Source organism: Euprymna scolopes, chromosome 35 (assembly GCF_053919585.1).
Source record: "Euprymna scolopes isolate OS-2025 chromosome 35, ASM5391958v1, whole genome shotgun sequence".
Lineage (NCBI taxonomy): Eukaryota > Metazoa > Mollusca > Cephalopoda > Sepiida > Sepiolidae > Euprymna > Euprymna scolopes.
Window position 1 is genome coordinate 45,749,238 of NC_136516.1, and position 20,086 is coordinate 45,769,323.

Below are 20,086 nucleotides of genomic sequence, written 5' to 3' on the forward strand. Positions count from 1 at the left end.
TATATATATATATATATATATATATATATATACATATATATATATATATATATATATATATATATATATATATATATATATATATATATATATATATATATATTGATAAGTCATTATTCAAGCACGTCTGATTGAACCCGACAGAGTTATTCTTTTTTCCAATTTTTATGGATATTTTTCCATTCGCCGAGCGGTCTTTTTAATTTCAGCTGGCATGTTGTATAAAATGGTGCCCCAAAGTTGTTGTTCAGCCATATTCTTCTCAAGCGCTTTCTATCAGTGCATCTGATTATCATCAGGAGCGATTGTTGTTGTTATCGTTTTCTTTTTCTTTGATGCTTGGTGTATTTATAATTTTTTTAATGGTTATAAAGGTGGGTGCAAGAAGGCTAGGGACGAATTATTTTTATTTTTAATTTCGATTTTATATATATATATATATATATATATATATATATATATATATATATATATATATATAATCGAAATTAAAAATAAAAATAATTCGCCCCTGGCCTATATACAGGGTGGGCCAAAATAAGGGTCCTATTTTTAAAAATTCATAAATTCATGTAAGTTTTAAGAAGTGTTTTTCGGCAAAAATTTGTTTTGTTTATTTCAAAAAAATCTCGGAAGGGTCAGTCTACACACACATAACGTTTGGTGAGTTTAACTTTTATTTTGTGGAAGTTATTCAGATTTAAAGATAGGACCCTTATTTTGGCCCACCCTGTATATATATATATATATATATATATATATATATATATATATATATATATATATATATATATTATAGATATATATATACAGTCACCAAAATGTAATGCAAGCGATATCAATTGTTTATTACCCAATTCATAGAGTAGAGTTTTATTTAAGAAAAACTTTTATAACTGTCTGTTTGCCTGTTTTACTTTCAGTAAATGTGAATGTCATCTAAGTCCCTTAAAAAACTGAAGACGAAGTGTTAGATGCCGTCTTTTGTTTTTCTGACTTATATTCTGTTTTCTTTTTTCTGTATTTTCTTTTCATTTGTTTTCTATTCTTTGTTTCTTCCATTTTCGTTTCTTTTTCATTTTTTTATGTTTTTTTTTTAAATTTTAAAATCCATGTGCATGTCACCTTGATCACTTTATAAAACTGAAGACAACATATTGGATGCTGCCGAAATAGTGAACGCAATCTACACGGCTACTGCCAACATAATGGCCATCGCTAACATCAATGTCACAATCAATGTCATAATCAATGTCACAATCAATGTCATAATCAATGTCATAATCAATGTCATAATCAATGTCATAATCAATGTCACAATCAATGTCATAATCAATGTCACAATCAATGTCATAATCATTATCGTTTAAGGTTCTTAGTCTTCTGTTTTCTCTATTTTTTTCAAACGTTTATTACTTAATTTTTCCGGGTGGACAGGTTCCAGTTTCATCTTCAAGTGTCTAAGACGCCCAAGTGGCGATTCTAAAAGTTCCATGTCTGAAATGAGGCGTTCATTGGCAATTAGCCGCCCAAAGACCCGGGCCGCATATAAGTAATGGCAGATGGTGTACGTTCGACGGGGTATCTCGAGTTTAATCAATTCCTTATTTGCTAAGGGATGGTTGTCAGGCAGACTCGAACCCAGACCTGCTAGCCGACCGTACTCGGCTCCTCGAATACCGCCATAAACATAAGCCGCACAGTTCAACGACCAAGCCGGATAAGAAAATGTAGAAGAAAAAGAAGACTTGTTAGAAATCTCATCGATATCAATAAATATTGTGTTAGTGCCGATCGGTTCGATAATAGGCACTCCGTTCTTTTTAAACAGCTCTCCAATTGTGTGCATTTGTCTAAACCGGAAGTCGGAGTAGATATCGTTAAAATCCTCTAATAAACCAACATGGCTTCTCTCCATCAATCGGCCAGACATTCCTCCGTAGGAGATAAAACCTGCCTTCAGTATGACCGACGATTGGAACTTTATCTTTAATTCTTCGTCATTGCATGTTAGCACGGAACCCGTTAAGGACTTCCCGTCCCTTGCGAATGACAAAATACAGCCGTCGAAATATGAGAACATCTCCTGTGCAATGCTTACCAACTCACGCTCTGATTGGCCAATTTCGAAACTCTTTATAAACCAGCTGTTTTCGACGTACATGCTGCTCTCAAGAAAGACTAGAATCGAGTGTTGCCTGCAGAACACGGTAAGTTCTTTCATATTAGATAAATTCACTGGTAATCCGCCAAGAATCTTACTTGGTACGTTCAGAATAACAAAGTCGATTGATCCTGCGCCCTTTTCTGAGATGAGACTGCGAAATTTCCCCATATCTAAATTGCCTCCGAAATGTCCTGAGTGGTCTGTTGTCACCAAACTGACTGGGACCGAGCCAACGTCTCTCAGGTTGGCTTTCATTGTGTGGGTGAAAGTGTTAGCGACTACTAACCCATCTTTTTGGGTCAAAACTTCGCATAGTATCTCCTCGCCAAGGCGTTTTTGGTGGACTGGTAATATGTGCTCGAATCCCGTTAAAAACTTGACGTTTTTCTTGAGGGTGGTGAAACTGTGCGATCCGGCGTAACTCTCATCACCCAAGATGGAATTGGCCATCTGTTGGACACTCATCGAATTTGTGCCGGAATCAGTCAACAGATCGATAATTACATTTTGGTGATTGATACAGAATGGGTTGAAGTGAGCCTGTTTCAGGAACTCGAGTCTATTTGCATGGCTCGTGAAGGAAATATTCTCCACCGCATTTATCTTGTACGGTTCGTTGAGATAAATCCTGAAAAAGAAAATAAAAAAGACATTATGGAACGTATACAAGGTCATCCCTATAATAGGCTAAGCGATGATGCAATCAAAGTCTTTACTTGAAGCTATTATAAATTATTTTAGATAACTGATACATCAATTATTAAAAGGGAAATAGATAAATGTGAGATAAGTTTACATATAAAAGTGATAAAAAAATAAGATTAAACCAATTTGCAATGACAGAGAAATCATATATAAAGGTAACATATGTGAAAAAACGATATTGTTTTTGCACTAAACTAATATTTGCATGAGTGAGTAAATGCGTTTACATATTTTTTGTTTTGGAAAAAATTGTTAGATATTTTTTATTAAAAATAATTCGCTTTGAAATAATACTGAACAGCTATCAATAATATAAAAGGCAAAAATGTGTGTGTGTGTGTGTGTGTGTGTGTGTGTGTGTGTGTGTGTGTTGAGTGTGTGTTTGTATGTCTAGCAAAATCTTTTGACAGAGGCGACGGATTCTCACAAGATCGGTATCGTTTTTAAGCTCGACTTTTCGGACGACAAATATAGAAAAATTAGCCAATTCCTTCGCATTTTAATGGGTAGTTTTGTACAAGGAGGGGTCGATTTTTTTTTTGCGTCGCCATTTTTGCAAGTCATCGTATCGGTTGGATTGACTTTGCTTAATTTCAACGTTCTGAACTTCCGGTCGGATGATAGAGACATCAGAAAAGACATCACGTTTTTTTTCTTCCTCTTTAGCTTTATGGGTTCGAACCTGCTTGCCTACTACCAGTTTTTTTTTCTTTTCACCCAAACTGCCTACTATTGTTCCCCCCCCTCTGCTACTACCACTTTTTTAACACCTCCCCTCGGGGTTCCTTACTTGCCCAAGCAACGCCGTGGAACCCTGCTACTATACCACTTTTTTTTAAAGACCTTTTAATCCCACCATAACCCGGGGGTCATTACTACACCTCCACATACCCGGGCAATGACGGGTACCCCTGTTAGTTCTCTTATAAAGGTCGTTTATAATTTATTAATGATTTTTAGGGATCAAGGAATTAGTTTTCCATAAGAAAGATCACCCATATCATTTGAACGTAAACAAATAAATATATTATTTATTTTTATTTTACTTTAAACAAACAAACAAAAAAAACTGTACTCTACGTACACGTGCACGTGGTTCATTGTTCTACTGGTCATCCTTGATCTCTTAGTGTTGTATTGTCGGGAGTTCTGTATGATATGAATGGGTGTATAGCGAGTGTATATAAAACATGTATATATAAACGATGGCACTAAACAGTATACATGTTATATAGTCATCTATACAATGTTCATTGCGTGTGTGTGCATTTCGCCATGTGGGACATCCCCCTGCCCACCAAGGACGATGCGGAGAGACTCTCCCTCCAAGAAATCAAGCATGGGTGAGTAAAGCTAATGCCTGAATACCAGGGAAAGAGAAGGACTCCGGTGCAGGTATTCAACGTACCTACAGAAATACCAGTAGAACTCCTGAGACCCCTCTTCACTCAGTTTGGTGAGGTGGGAAAAGTAAACCCGTTACGGTCGAAAACTGGTACACACCTGAGTAGTAGTACACAGTGGCAATGTGACTGAAGCTTTCTGGCGATATGAGCCCAGTTGACCTTCAAGGACGCAAGTTGATGGTAGTGGTGGAGGGCCGTCGTCCGTAATGCTGGTTCTGTCAAAAGCAGGGCCACCTGGCCAAGAGCTGCCCTCAACGGTCACGCCGACTCAACCAGCACTTAGGACGGCCCCAACCCCTGAGACAGCCCCTATGGCCACTATGCTCGCAATGCCGGCACCAACCCCAGCACCGAGGAAGTCCAGAACTGCGCAGGAGGTCAATAGGGAGGACTGAAGCACGGTTATGGGCCGGAAACCGAAGTCCACAACCCTGTTCGCCACCATCCCACCACCAAACCAACAATTGAGGCAGCAAAAACAACAGCAGCCTCTGCAAAAGCAGCCTCCACTCAAACAACTCCTACAGCAGACGGCGCAGCAGCAGCAGCAACAACAACAACAGCTGCCGCAGCCAATGCCGCGAAAACAGCTGCAACAACAACAACAACAACAACAACAACCGCTGCAGCAGCGAAAGCAACATCTGTCGAAGCAGCAACAGCAACAACAACAGCAACAGTCAGGGCAGGGGCAGGAGAAGCGAGAAAATACATACCCCCCCGCCAATCTTTCACGAAAAACACTCGTCTAGCCAAAACCACTATCAATAATTTCCCACACTCTTTATCTGTGCTTAAACCTAAATGCATATTCCATGAACAAAGTTTCTTTCTTAGAACTGCACGCCTGTGGAACTCTCTTCCGATTGCCTGCTTTCCAGTCTAACGTAAACAAGTTCTCGATGAACCGTCCCTCTAAGTAATCCAATTTACAAAGACCCACTACTTATGTTTACTACGCTATAATCACATTGACTAATGTATACCCATTAACCCTTATCCTCGAGTGGCCTCCGGGCCTTGATAAGTGGTGATTCCTGTGTAAAAAAAAAACAAAAAAAAAACAAAAAAACTTAGACAATTCCCGCTGTCTGAAATGAATTCTGAATAAAATCCAACAACTTCTATCATGTAATACCTGTAATACCTTTAACGTGTGTCACGGTTTGTAGATTATAAATGGTTTGATTGAAAAAAAAATCTTATTTATTAAAAAAGAAGGATAGAAGGTGATAACAAACGACGAACATTACATTAGAATAAAGATACGCTAACAATGTTCGTAGTATGTTATCACCTTTTATCCTCCTTTTTAATAAATAGGATCTCCCGATCACCCAACACGCAATGTAAAAAATAAATAAATAAATAAAAATAATTAATGTTGTCGCATTTGAGTCGTACGTAAAAGTACAATATACCTTCTTGGTCTTCTAGATAAGATCCAAGGGTAGTAACTGTTTTGCTTGTGGGGTTTCCGTTTGTGCTGAGCGTCCATACGATGGAAATATTTCACAGGCTCTTGTAAGGATATTGGAGATAAACAGTAATAATCAGATATATTTTGACTCTACATTAACCAGATTACTTAGATAAATAGTTTTACAGCTTTAACAAAAGGGCTACAATAATATCGCGGGGTCTCCATTCACACAGAACGTCGACAGAATGCCCAGCAGTAATATATCACATATGAAAGATGACGTTGTGGAATTTCCACAGGTCTACAGGTCCACAGGTCCCGCCAATCTAGAAATGTCAGAAATGAAAATTTATAAGCAGGGTTGCGGCGTTGGAATTGGAGGGTGTCGGAGCTTTTAGCTGGAGTCAAAGTCGGAGTCGGAGTCTGAGTCGGATTTCTAAGAGTACTAGGAGTCGGAGTCGGAATTTTTTTTATCCGACTCCGACTCTTTAAGTCCAATAACTTTATTTATTTTTTGCATGGTTTTCTGTTTGGTTTTACCAGTTGCACAATTTAGCAGTTTTTATATAGTTTTGCTTTTATCTTTGGAGATATCATATTTTGTACTGCAATGCTTCTACTTCATCAACATATTTCAGTCCATCGGATCACTGCAAATCCTGTTTGGACAGCTGTTTTCATTTGGGTTGTGACGTCACACAAAATCAATGAAAATTCTGTCTTTGAGTGAAATCACTGTGGATTACATCGGATAACAATCTGATTGTAATCCGAAAGTTATCCAGCCCCTGAATAAAACGAAATTTGGCAACTGGATTAGTACGGGATCGATCCGAAATCACAATCTTATCCGAAAAAAAAACCGGGCCTAAATCAATTCGTGCTGCCACCATGTGACGACATTGTGTACGATTAACTAATCTAAACAAAAAACAGCTGATTCTGGCTGAAGTAGTGTCTCCCAGTGACTTCTTTTCCTTCATTTTCGGTATTTTATCACATTTTTCTTTTAATAAAAAAATATACTAGATTATGATAAAGCTATTTCAGAATATGAAAATCATACATTTATCAAATAAATTTAGTGGTTTGAAATATACGACATAGAAAACAAGCTTACAAGTGAAGCAATGAAAAATAGGAATCAGAGGGAAGAAATTCACGAAGCATCTTAATATAATTAAAAACGGATTATGTTATAAAAACAATTGCAAATTAGATTTAAGTGTACCAGATATTTATGCATTAACTAATAACCATAATAGTAAAAAGAAAATATCTAGGCCAAATCATTACATTGTGTAATGTGACTTTGGTAAAAACAAATATTGTTGGACTGGCTCAAAAGGGGAGCCCTCCACCACGATCAGGAAAGGCTCATAATGACTGCTCAAGACCAGGGATTGATAACCAATGCATTCAAGAAGATGGCAGGGATCAGTAATGACAATAAATGTAGGTTCTGTCATGTCCAGAATTGGAAAGTGTTAGTCATCTGATATCAACTTGCAAGGTTCTTCTAGGGGACGGCTACTATACAGCGAGACATGATGGAGTATGTAAGTACCTCCATTGGACCATCTGTAAAAAATTAAACATCTAGTGTAGCAGAAAATTCTGAGAACATCAACCTGAAAGAACAGTTGGAAATGATTTATATACCATACATTACGACCATGTAATCTCTACAGCCACCTATGTTGAAAATGCTGTTGTGAAACCTGATATAGTTATACGGAATGTCAGAGAGAGAGAGAGAGAGAGAGAGAGAGAGAGAGAGAGAGAGAGAGAGAGAGAGAGAGTTGCAACCTTGGTTGAAGTGAGTGTCCCTAATGATGGAGGTCTGAACAGAGCTGAAAGAGAGAAACAGACCAAATATCAAGGTCTCATGTATGATATTAAAAGAAACTGGAATTTTAGAGAGATATCAATCATACCAGTTATCATAGGTGCCACAGGGCTTATGAAGAAGAACCTGAAGTCCTACCTAACTAATATTCCTGGTGAATCAAGTGCAAAAGAGATCCAGACAATTGCACTTAAGGGAACAGTGAGGATACTAAAAAGAGCTCTCGGTTGGTTTCAATAAAAAGCAAGGCAATGTTGGAAGCTGGTTTGGCTGCCTCATACCCAGCATTACAATCTTCAAAGGAAGAAAAAAGTTAGGGTGGGTTGATTTTGGAACTGTAACAGTACTAGGGGAGGAGTTGCAAATTACCAGAAAGAAAGTGACAGCATAATATATTTTTCTTTTAAACATTGTCGATATTTGAGAAAATGATTTTAAAATGTGAAATAATTAAGAATTCTGCTAAGATAACGGTGTTATCAAACAATGTCAGCCTGCAAAATTCGACAAGGTGCGACTGCTGATAGATACGTCTAGACAGGCTTTGGTATTTTGGCTCTTTCATCTTACAATGCCAAATATGAAAGCCAAATAGATCCTAGCTAAAATCCGTCCGCATAAAATAGGTCCCAAAGATAAAGTAAAAAGGTTATCTAAAGTAATATTTTAATACTGGCATTAACATAAATAAATAAGATAATAAGAACTTGTTTCATGCCTATATAACAAAGAAATTAAAGTAAGGTATATACCCGTGCACTCAAGTAGTGATTCGGCCCTAGGCGAATGAATACAACGAAAGAGATGGCAAGCCCTTTTGAGGCACTACTCTGGTCGAGAGTAGGTCTCTTTGTTTCGATCCTTGTCAGTGAGTCAATAGTTAGCAGTTTTTCTTAGTGTCAACGAGGTAAGAATTCAAAACATTATATATATATACTAGATTACCCGTGACCCGTTGGGTCAATATATGTTCCAGCTAGCTATGGAATAGTGAGTATACAGAATTAATGTGGCCACCAGTGAAAACAATACGCATTTTACGCGCACTAAAAAAACTGAATGCATGCACGCATGAAAACAAACATGGTGACCACTGAAAACAATACTAAATACATTGGATAATAAAAATCTTAACATCAGTGCTTTTAGATTAAATGAAAAATCCTTTTTATAACAGGGGTTTAATCCGTTAAAAAAATGGAAAAAATGAAAAGAAAAAATACAAGGAGGGAGTGTACATTGTACAGATCCACCCTAGTTATTTGTGTGTGTGTGTGTGTGTGTGTGTGTGTGTGTCTGTTAACAGCTTTAAAAATATCAAGAAATAACAACGAAACAAACAACAAAAGGAAACGCACATTCTTACCCCCTACATCCTACACAAATAATGATTTCTCCCGCCATAAATCTGGTCCAGCTGATTGGCTGAGAAGTATGCATTCTACAATTCCCCTATTCTCTAAATCCACCACTAAACGAACAGTTTTCAACTATAAAACAGGTCGCCATTTCTGCAAGTACACACTATGCTTACGTCTTATTTATATAATTCACGGAATTATTCCGCTTAGAAACTCTTAAATTATATTGTTTATTTGTAAAAAAATATTACACTCCAAAAATAAAAGCAATAACGATGCCATTACATTTATTCAACGTCAACGGACATCCGAAATCATAAACAGCTACGCGAAACTACTTCTGGTTCCAGTCCCTAGAAGGGAGGGACAGTTAGAGATAGAGAGATACAGAGAGTGACAGTGAGAGTGATAGAGAGAGAAAGCCGGGTTACAGTATTATTTATGTCAATCACGCGTTATAAGTGTTAATTCAAAACCAATTAAAGCGACAAATAAATAAAAAGTTCTTTCTTTTTCACCTAAACTCCAGCATTGCCGATTTAACTCCTTGGGATATATTGGATAAAGAAAAAAAAACATAAATAATTAAATAAAGGTTACCAATACTAATAAACTTTGCTTTTCTACCTACATAGCTCATTATTTTTTAATACTTATCTATATAGAAATATTAACACAACAGCTTATATTTAAATCATTGTGAATTTATTCAAACGCTCCTTTGGAAAAGAAATATGCAAAATAAAATGGTGCTTATGCACTAACTTGACCATGCTAATTTTTAAAATAGTTTTTACGGGTTAAATTAAAGTTTTACAGTAAACAAAATTGTTAGGTGAAAGTACATAAACGTAAGTGCTTTTTTTCTTACAATTTGAAATCATTTATTCAAGCGATCCTTTGTCTCCTTAAGTCAATCCACACCTCCCAACAGTATAAGAAACGGATTATATATATTCTTTGTAGGGAGGAAAGGACTTAGCGAGATAACGGACCGTTTGAATAAATTCACAATGATTTAACTTTGTAATCGGAACAAAAAATATTTTCCGTTGCGTCGTAACTATTCTGTACTTTCACCTAACAATTCAGTAAACGCAAATAAATTGTAAAACTTAAATTTTCTGTTATTAAAATACATACAAATTTATTTACTTATAAAACTCATTGGGATATATTGCAGAGAAGTCAAAAATAAAGAAAAACTATTGAAATTATTAAATTATTAGGTGAAAAATTAGTTACTGCCAGTTCGATAACATGAGTGCACAAAACTGAAAAGAACAAGATTGTTTTTTAGAATTACAAATATAAATCATTGTGAATTTATTCATACGGTCTTTCAATTTAGTAGAACGTTATAATTGAAAACTGATCAACGACGATAAAAGTCATAACCAACATTATTTTTTAATTTTACTTTTGTTTTCTGAAAGTTAAGTTTATATTCGATGAGATAAATGTGACAAAGAAACTTTCATAAACGCCCATCGAATATCAATAGTTGCAGTAGCCCCCTATATCAAAGTGGCACCGAACCTAGATTGGGGTGATTAGGCAAAATATATTTTACAGTTTTGAAATCATAAAAACTATTTTTTTATATAAAACACATTTGTACATTCTAAGCCTGAATTACGTTCAAATAAATTATCATTTCATCACTTTTCACTTACGCCAATTCTTTTTTGTTTATTTTTTTACTTTCTTTGTCTGTCAAATAATTTACGCCGCTAAAGTATAAACTCCCCCTTTATTACATTAGGTACTTTTTATTTTTACCTTAGCACCAAATAGAGTATTTCCTTTAAACAGACGACTTTTATAGGTTTTAGACTATGCTGAATAAAACAGTCTATTTAACGTTGGCGGAAACAAGTAATTTTCGAGATATAATGACATGCATTATGCACTGTAATCACTGTTCTACGCACGCGTGAAAAAGAAAGTGTACTTCCCTCTGCACGACACTACAACCACTCCCAATTTTTTTAATAGCCTTTGCGAGTAGGTATGCTAACAACATATATCAAGGTTGAACTTGGGGCAAATACTTGGGCAGTCTCACCCCTAATAAAATCACACTCTTAACATTAGGACGTTGCGGATTGGCCACAACCACCAACAGCAACTGTAGTTTACTTTTGTTACGAGGAGAGGGCATTCTTCCACCAGGCAAGGCCGGTTAACGGGTCCTGCTAGTTACGTCTATTTTGAGCATAAAGTAACAATTTTGGCAGTAACATTTTTATGGTGTCGCTGAATTGTCTATTTCTCATCCTTTTTTTCTTTGTATCATTTTATTTTTATTTTATTTTTGTAAAATATTATATCTCTTCTGTACATTTTGTATTGGATTTATGGTACTCGTTTTTATTTATTGTGGTAATTTTTACGAACTAACCCCATGTATTACCCCGCTCTAAAAAATTCAAAATCGAATTTTCTTTTATATTACGTGCCAACGGCCTAAAAAAATATGATTAAAGAAAGAATTTTAATTCAATTATAAAAATTCACCATTTTAGAAGGGGGATCACTTTCCTTTTATCGAAAAATGAGCACCCAATTCTTGACCACTTAATGATAAACGAGAAATGTAATCCGTTAGCATTGTTTTTCAATTATGGCGATGATTGGGAGACACACTGTAAAACATTAACAAACATGAAAAATTCCATTTATTTTTGAGGGGGGGGGATTAAAAGTGACCATGTGTATTCTTACGGGTTGAAGTGCTGAAAAAGTAACACGGTTTGTAAACTGCAGAAGTTCCAAACAATTTGGGGCGGGGGAGGCTTTTTTTAAAATATGACAAGTTCAAAGCTGTGTAAGCTACAGGAAATAAACATCTGTTTTCAGCGCTAAGGCTAACAAGAGCAGACCAAAGGGCTACAATGAAAGAGAAACTTACTGAAGCCATCTTGTTTCTGAGAGCAAATTATGAAATTTTTATTTGCAACTTTTTATTAAGTAGTCTATAAATTCTATGATTATGAATAAATTCTATGATTATGAATGGAATCTTTTATTATCTACAAGAGTAGCATGCTCTCGTTCTGTCAGCCATGACCGCGTAGAAGTCTTAATTTGCAACTCTATTCTTTGTATTGCCCAACCTATTTTTTAAAAATGTTTACAAATAAGAAATCTTTATAGATTCAAGCTTTTTGTTTTTCCTAATATTGTGATAGAAGGTTTATGAGAATGGACAAATGCAATAACAGATGATCTGTGGGGGGGAGGGGCAAAGGAAAAATAAAAGACAGAGTTTGAAGTGGCAGTTCTGGCATGGACAGTTTGAAAGTGCTTATAGGCTGGTTATGAGCATAAATAATACCACACACACACACACACACACACACACACACACACACACACACACACACACACACACACACACATATATATATATATATATATATATATATATATATATATATATATAAAAATATAAAATATATTTATATATTTGGATTTTACCGTCACTGGATTATTTATCTTCCACCAGACTATCCATTCATGTGTAATTACCTTTTTCTTCGCCATATTCCCTCTGCTTCACTTTTTTTTGTTTTCAAGTAAGATCTTTGACTTACTTGTTGTTTCATCAAATACTTTTGCATGCAAAATCCGATCCCGCATTTTACTAATTCCTACCCTCTGATGAGAAGGACAGTATTTCTTCGAAACTCCGCGGATTAAGGACTATCCACTTATCTAGTCTTTCCTTTTCAGATTAAATATGTTTTAACTCATTTCAAAGTGTTTTTTAACATGCTTTATTAATTGTTTGCTCGTATATATATATATATATATATATATATATATATATTATTTATGTAAATACAGTCATATTCTTTATGTAATTAGCTCTCTTTAATTGAGCACTATCAACAACCCTTGTTGAAATTCAATTATTTTTAATTTTTGGATAATTTCTACCTGGAATAGAACTGCCGACTGTCATCACGACGGTTCTAGGTTCGATCCTCGGCTTGGGATAGGTGTTAGTCTAGCGGTACTGATGAGTTGTGAAACAACGAAACAGGACTGTATGTCGATGACTAAAATATATTTTATAAAGCCCCCCTCTTGGGTTGAGCACTATCGTAAATAATCTCACTCGCTACTTAATTTAGCTGAAAAAATGCGAAGCTCGCGGTTTGTTTACAAACAAACGTTTGAGCACTTTACGAGTGGCGGACGGATGTTTATTTAAATAGACATTCGGATCGATTAGTTGCGGCCACCGCTTCCGTAGTCAGGGGGTAGAACTGCCGACGGTCATCACGACGGTTCTAGGTTCGATCCTCGGCTTGGGATAGGTGTTAGTCTAGCGGCATTGATGAGTTGTGAAACAACGAAACAGGACTGTATGTCGATGACTAAAATATATTATATATATATATATATATTGGAATAATAGAGATATATATATTGGAATAACAGAGATAGATATATTGGAATAATATATATATATATATATATATATATATATATATATATATATATATATATATATATATCGGAATAATAGTAAAATAATGGTATTTCAATAAGAAGCAACTCATGTTACTATACGCCTTTATAGCTTTTTCCTGTTTTTCCTTTGATCCTATTTCCATAGAGGCAATATTATCTTTAAAAAAATGTCTTCTCTGTATAATATGTGTCTCTTCTGATGAGAAGCGTTTGGCTTAGAAATGTCATGGTCTAGAAGCTTCCCTATCCCCAAATATTATATTCCTTTTTTAACTGACAGCATAATAAAATTTTATTGTACATTTTTTTATCCCTTTGTTATCTTAACTTATTCTATAAAGCTGGTTGAGTGTATATGTGAGTATATTTATCATACAAGTGAATTTTTAACGTAAAAAAATAATATACATGAAAGGTAATTATAAAATGTTTGCTGAATAGGTGTGGTAGGCTGGTGTATGGATCTGCAAAATAGATTTCAACAGAGGTGTCAAAGAGTCGAGAATCGGGAATCGGAGTTGAAGATATATAAGTCGGAGTCGGCATCCTAGGAATGCTAAGAGTCGGAGTCGGACTTTTAACATCCGACTCCGCAACCCTATTATAAGGCTAACATTAAATTTCCTGACGTAATTCTATGATTTCAGATGAATATTACCGTGAACACTGGCGTCATTTTTGATAGAACATGTACAGTTGTCTACTTATGGTCATGGGCTGGTGATTTACCATTAGCTCCCCATCTTCTGCAGGGTACCAAACATAGTCTGTAACTTAATAATCCCCGCATTGTCTACCATGCATTAACTCCTGTCACATCGCAGCAATATTGTATCCCTGTGCTTGCTTTATAAGTCTTTCCACAGAATGAGCTCTGACGAATTTACTTATTTTCTACCCCCTCAACGTAAATACTTCCGACAAACTCGACTGGCAGCAAATCCTATTTCATCATGGCACAGGTCTTTTCTACTCTATCTTCTTTCCTCGGAACTCTTGCTTTTGGAATTACCTTTCTGCTCCCTGTTTTGTCCGACTGTACCAAAGTGCAGAAATTTAGATGTGAACAAAAATCTTGATGCCCAGCTCTCCATCTAGAATGTGCCCTACAAATATAGCCCTTAATCACAGTGCCTCTTATGTCTCAATGGCAATGTGCCTTGTTTGAAATTAAAAAAGTAAAAAATAAAAAATAAAATAAAAATCTTAACCAATAGTACAAAACTATAAAATCAATAACTTACGCATTTGCGGAGTCCATTTTCACTTATGGATTCTGGTAGCCTTCACGTGGACTTCTGTGAGTATATGAATCTACAAATGTTGGTTATATTTGTTGGGAAATTATTATTGATGTTTCTGTAATTTGCGTGGTCCTTTTCCCCCCCACTCTTTTGCTTGTCTTTATTCAAGCGTTCTTGCCGTTCGGTGCCGTTGACAATCGGTTTCGTCAAGAGTTGGTCTTCATTTAAAGGCTCGTTCAATACGGACTCGCGTTACATAACACGTGCTCTCCGACCCCCGCCATCGTTGCGACTGCACTTTTAAATATTTTATAAATCCACCAGATCTGCCGATGATAACTTCACCGTACAAATCACACCACGCGTCACGAAAGCAGGGCGTTTCACTCCTGTTTTTATTTGTTCGAATAAATGCTCCGACACTTTTCACAAATTGATGACGTCAATTACCTGAAAAGCTCTCAAATTAAAAGCTAAAATATAGGTAAACCTGAAAAAATAAACCTTCTTTCTTTCTTTCAATGTTTATGTTTACTGATATGTGGGAATTTACATAACTGGCCACGATTTGCCGCAAGCGAAATTGTTTTTTGTTTTGTATTATTTTGACCGGCCTATATACATAACATTAAAAAAAAAAAACACATATTCGCCCCACCTAAGCAATTCTTTAAAATAAGCATTCTGAAATTTTATAAACATATACATTCATAAACACATATACACGTATAGAGAAACGTATGTATGCACACACATATACATATATAGAACTCTACTATTATATAAAAGGAACTTCGTGTGTGTGTCTGTATTTGTGCGTGGATGTGTCCTTATGTGTGAGCTCGCTCCGTATGGACTCGAAAACGTCTGGGCTGAGTTTTATGAAATTTCGCTCGAAGGTACTCTATGTGTCTGGAAGTGTTCTCAGATAGGTTTTGTATCGGAATGTCTGCGATAAGTATCGATATTCAAAATGATCCGACGAAAGAAGAAATAGGCGATTTTGACCAAAGTTAGCACAAGTGCATTTGAGAAGTTTTATTGCTTCACAAGCTGAAACGCCGATTATATAAAATCAGCAATCGGTTCTTTGATATGACAGGGGCGCGTTCGAAGTTAATGTTTCTGTTTAAAGCACAGGTGAACCATGATACTTGACTTTTTTTTATTTTAAACTTTAATTCAATCTATTATATTTATAAAAAATAATTTTACAAAATGAACAGTAGGTTCGCTACTATGCAATGTCGACCAGTGGCTTTGTCCCGGTGCGGATAATCAATCGATTTGATTTAAAAATGGGCGATTTCACCGATTTCGATGACAATAAAATTATGGGAGTTCACGTTCATCATTGCTTAACATAAGGTCACCTTGCTAGTGTATTTATAAGAGAAAATCATAAATACATACACACATGCGTATATATATAATATATAATATATATGATATATATATAATATATATATACATATATATATTATATATATAATATATATAATATATATATTATATATATAATATATATATGTATATATATATTATATATATATCATATATATAGCAAACAGTTAATAAAACATGTTAAAAACACTTTGAAAAAGAGTTAAAAAGATATTTAATCTGAAAAGGAAACACTTGATAAGTGGAAAGTCCTTAATCCGCGGAGTTTCGAAGAAATACTTTTATTTTATATATATATATATATATATATATATATATATATATATATATATATATATAAAATAAAAGTATTTCGTTCAAGCAGCCGCCAATAGCGTAATGGTTATATATATATATATATATATATATATATATATATATATATATATATATATATATATATATGTATATATATATATATATATTTATAGGTTAAACCACAGTTCAGATAATCAAATGAGTTATTGTTTTACATCATCAACGCTGTGATCCTCATCTGCCATCAATTGAAATGAATGTCTCTCGTCTTGGGGAGGCTTCATGTTTTGACAAGCTGCTTGGTTTGACCTTTACTTCTGACTTGAAATGGAACACATACATCAAATCCGTTGCTAAGACCCCTGAAAAATGGTGAGATCCTTCTATCGATCCAGTGAATATCTCACTGCTGATGCAATTCTCTGTCTTACTAAGAGCCAGGTACGTCTAAGGATGGAGTACTGTTGCCACATCTGGGCAGGAGCTGCTAGAAAGGACTTATCCTGCCTTGATAGAGTTCAACATAGATTTTTTAGCCTCGGAGGAGATGTTCTTTTCTCTTCCCTGCAACCTCTTTCTCACAGAAGAGATGTTGCGAGTTTGTATTTGCTTTATCGTTATTGTCATGGCAAGTGCTCGACTGTGTCTCAATTTATGCCCCCTCCCTCGCCAAACTTTCACAAGAAACACTAGTATAGCTGAAAACACTATCAATAATTCTCCCCCCTCACTCTTTATCTGTGCCTAAACCTAAACGTAGATTCCATGAACAAGCTTATTTCTTAGAACTGCACACCTGTGGAACTGTCTTCCATTTTCCTGCTTCCCAGCTGACTTCAAGTCCAACGTAAACAAGTTCTTGATGAGCCATTCCACTTAAGCTAACAAATTTACCGATTTTCCATTAATAACGATTACTATATTGCCCAATTGATCACTCTGCACCCTTTAACCCTTGTCCTCGAGTGACCTCTGGGCCTTGATAAATCTGGATGCTTATGTAAAAAAATATTGCAGTGAGATAATATTTTCAAGAGGATCCTAGCCAAAAAGGTAAAGCTCAACATAAAAAATATATAAATGCAAGAATTGAAGTTAAATTCTGTAGATTAAAATATACATAGAAATATATTCGTATTGAGAATTTATTGATTGAGACAAGGAATATATGGAAAAGAAATCTATTTATTTCCTGGAGTTTCAATAATGGCTCAGGGGAAGTTAAATGCAATTAACAACATTATCAATTATGAATAAACATATATTTTGCTCGTCAGCACATATATTGAAAATGTTATTCAAAAATATGAATAAACATATATTTTGTATGTTTATTCATAATTGGGCAACGTAACGGGGGAGACTCTTACCTGTTATGAAGTAGGTTTGAACACAAACTGTCGCTAAGAAAAACCAATAAAAACAACAAATATATAATATACATAATATAGATGTACATATATATATATATATATATATATATATATATATATATATAGAGAGAGAGAGAGAGAGAGAGAGAGAGAGAGGGGGTGGATGGAAGGCTATATATGTCTTAAGGACATTCTTTGGTCCTTTCCTTTTAAAAAAGAGATTGTATTCTCGAAATATTAAGACCTCCATCAACCCGGTCATATCAAACAGTAAGTTCATGCTTACTGATTTAAATTGTGATTATCTTTAAAAATAAATGAATATATGAAGATAAAAATAACAAAAACAAATACGATTCTTCGCATTGCTGTAGCCTTATACTACTCCATATCTATTTACAGCAATGCTTCAAGCAATCTACCTGTCTCTGATATATATATATATATATATATATATATATATATATATATATATATATATATATTAGTGTATTTAGGCAGTATTCCTTCATTCAGGCAAACATTATTAAAAACAACAGAGATACTTTGCTTAATGATTCTTTTTTTCATTTTTTCGATCTTTCGTAAGGTAAGATTTTTTTAACTTCAAGATGGAAGGTATTTACAAATGTTCCATGGTTCACACGAGCGCTTTCGATTCTTTCTTGAATCATCATCAGGTGGAGATAAATTAAAAATAGAAATACGAATGATAAAACGAGTCAATGAAAAGTCGATTAAAATATACATTTACGAGTGATAAAAAAAAAAAAAACTCGATTAAAAATTAGGATGATAAAAGGCAATGTTAGTAAAACCATTCGTATACTGGTTATGCTAAACATTTCAGCACATTATTGCTACTTTCAAAATTAATGCTATTTATAGATGTGTGCTGGGTTTTAATATATAGTGCTTCAAGTATTTTTAATTTTTTACAATTACTTTCTCGTTGCAAAATCCTTGTGTTGTCCACGAGGACCTTTCTAAGATTAGAGGGGACACACACACACACACACACACACACACACACACACACACACACACACACACATATATATATATATATATATATATATATATATATATAAAAGCCCTGAGCCAATGGAATAAAAGTGCATAAATGCATTGATGTCTCCAAATTACATAATAAGGAAGTGCGTGAAACTCTTAAGACCTATTTTATTTGACAGTATTCAATTCGTGTTCGAAATTGTTAAAATTCCCATTCGCCATTTTTTTTTTACTCGTTTAACCCAAGTATTTGCTCTTGCATGACAATTTAATTCGCTTTTTGTATCTCTTGATATACCAAGGATTAACTCCTGATCAGGTAGTTGATGAAAGGGGCACCTAGTTTTTTTCGTATATTATTTTCAAAGCGCTATATATATATATAGTCTTTGAAGTTTTTTAACATTTGAAACTACACAAAAAATTACTTTTTATCATTCGTTAAAAAAAAACAAAAAAAAAACACTTAGTAAGTCATTTAATCACCTGCAATCACTGCATCAACTCTTTCGAATTTACTATAATACCAATTTTTTTTATTTTTCAAGGGATCATCAGTTGTTTACCATGAAACACTGTTTCGGGGATTTATATATATATATATATATATATATATATATATATATATATATATATATATATTGCAAGGCGAATTGATGAATACAATTTAAGATTTAATAACTAGCAGAAATACGTGTTGTTGCACAGGATAAAATGTAATATCCACTGAAGTCTTCCTAGTTTAGGACAACAAATTAAAGAAATAATAAAACAAAAAGAATTCGTCTTTGCAAGCCAACAACCGCCGGGTTTGAGATCACCACTGACATCAACCTTCTTCTGTCTGCCTCTCGCCGACCTAACTTGTCAACTCCTTTTATACATGTCTCCCGCGTGATTTCACGTGATATTTCGTGACTTCCGACAGAGGAGTACACCTTTTAAAACTATGGGCGCCTTCTTGATTTCTCTTTCTCTCTCTCTCTTTCGCCCAACTTCGTCCGATACACACGCGGCAAGATCTCTGTTCATTCGATCTGTTTTTCCCTTTCTTTTTATCCTTTCTTCTAATTTTAAACAACATCCACTATTATAAAAAAAAAAAGTGACAAGTGTGTGTTAGTGAGTTCCCCATAGGTTCCGAAACAGCTAAGCCTGTTTCTTGCAAATTTCACGCAAAAGTTAGACGAAGACAAATGCCTTTATTCGCTGTCTACATCTTTTATCTGCAGCATTATCATTTATTCAGGAAAGCGGCCCCCGCCATTTACTGTCGACGATGGAAACGCTGTCTGTAACGAGTAACAGAAGACTTAAAGAAGAAACCCCGACCGGTTGTAGCCGACGCCATCGCCATC

General features: G+C 34.8%; 1 protein-coding gene across 2 annotated transcripts in view; it reads right to left on the minus strand.

Moving 5' to 3' along the window:
* Positions 1-857: 857 nt before the first annotated feature.
* Positions 858-20,086, minus strand: part of LOC145259856 (tryptophanase-like) — a 48,145-nt gene continuing 28,916 nt past the window's right edge. The window contains exons 1-2 of one of the 2 annotated variants that reach the window (XM_080117699.1): positions 14,641-14,994; positions 858-2,795 (exon numbers count right to left, since the gene is read on the minus strand). In XM_080117699.1, coding sequence (XP_079973825.1) covers positions 1,376-2,795; positions 14,641-14,657 — 1,437 coding nt within the window. In that variant the 5' untranslated portion in view covers positions 14,658-14,994 and the 3' untranslated portion in view covers positions 858-1,375. Of the gene's footprint in view, positions 2,796-14,640; positions 14,995-20,086 lie in introns of those variants that run through there. The other variant, XM_080117700.1, reaches the window with a different exon arrangement.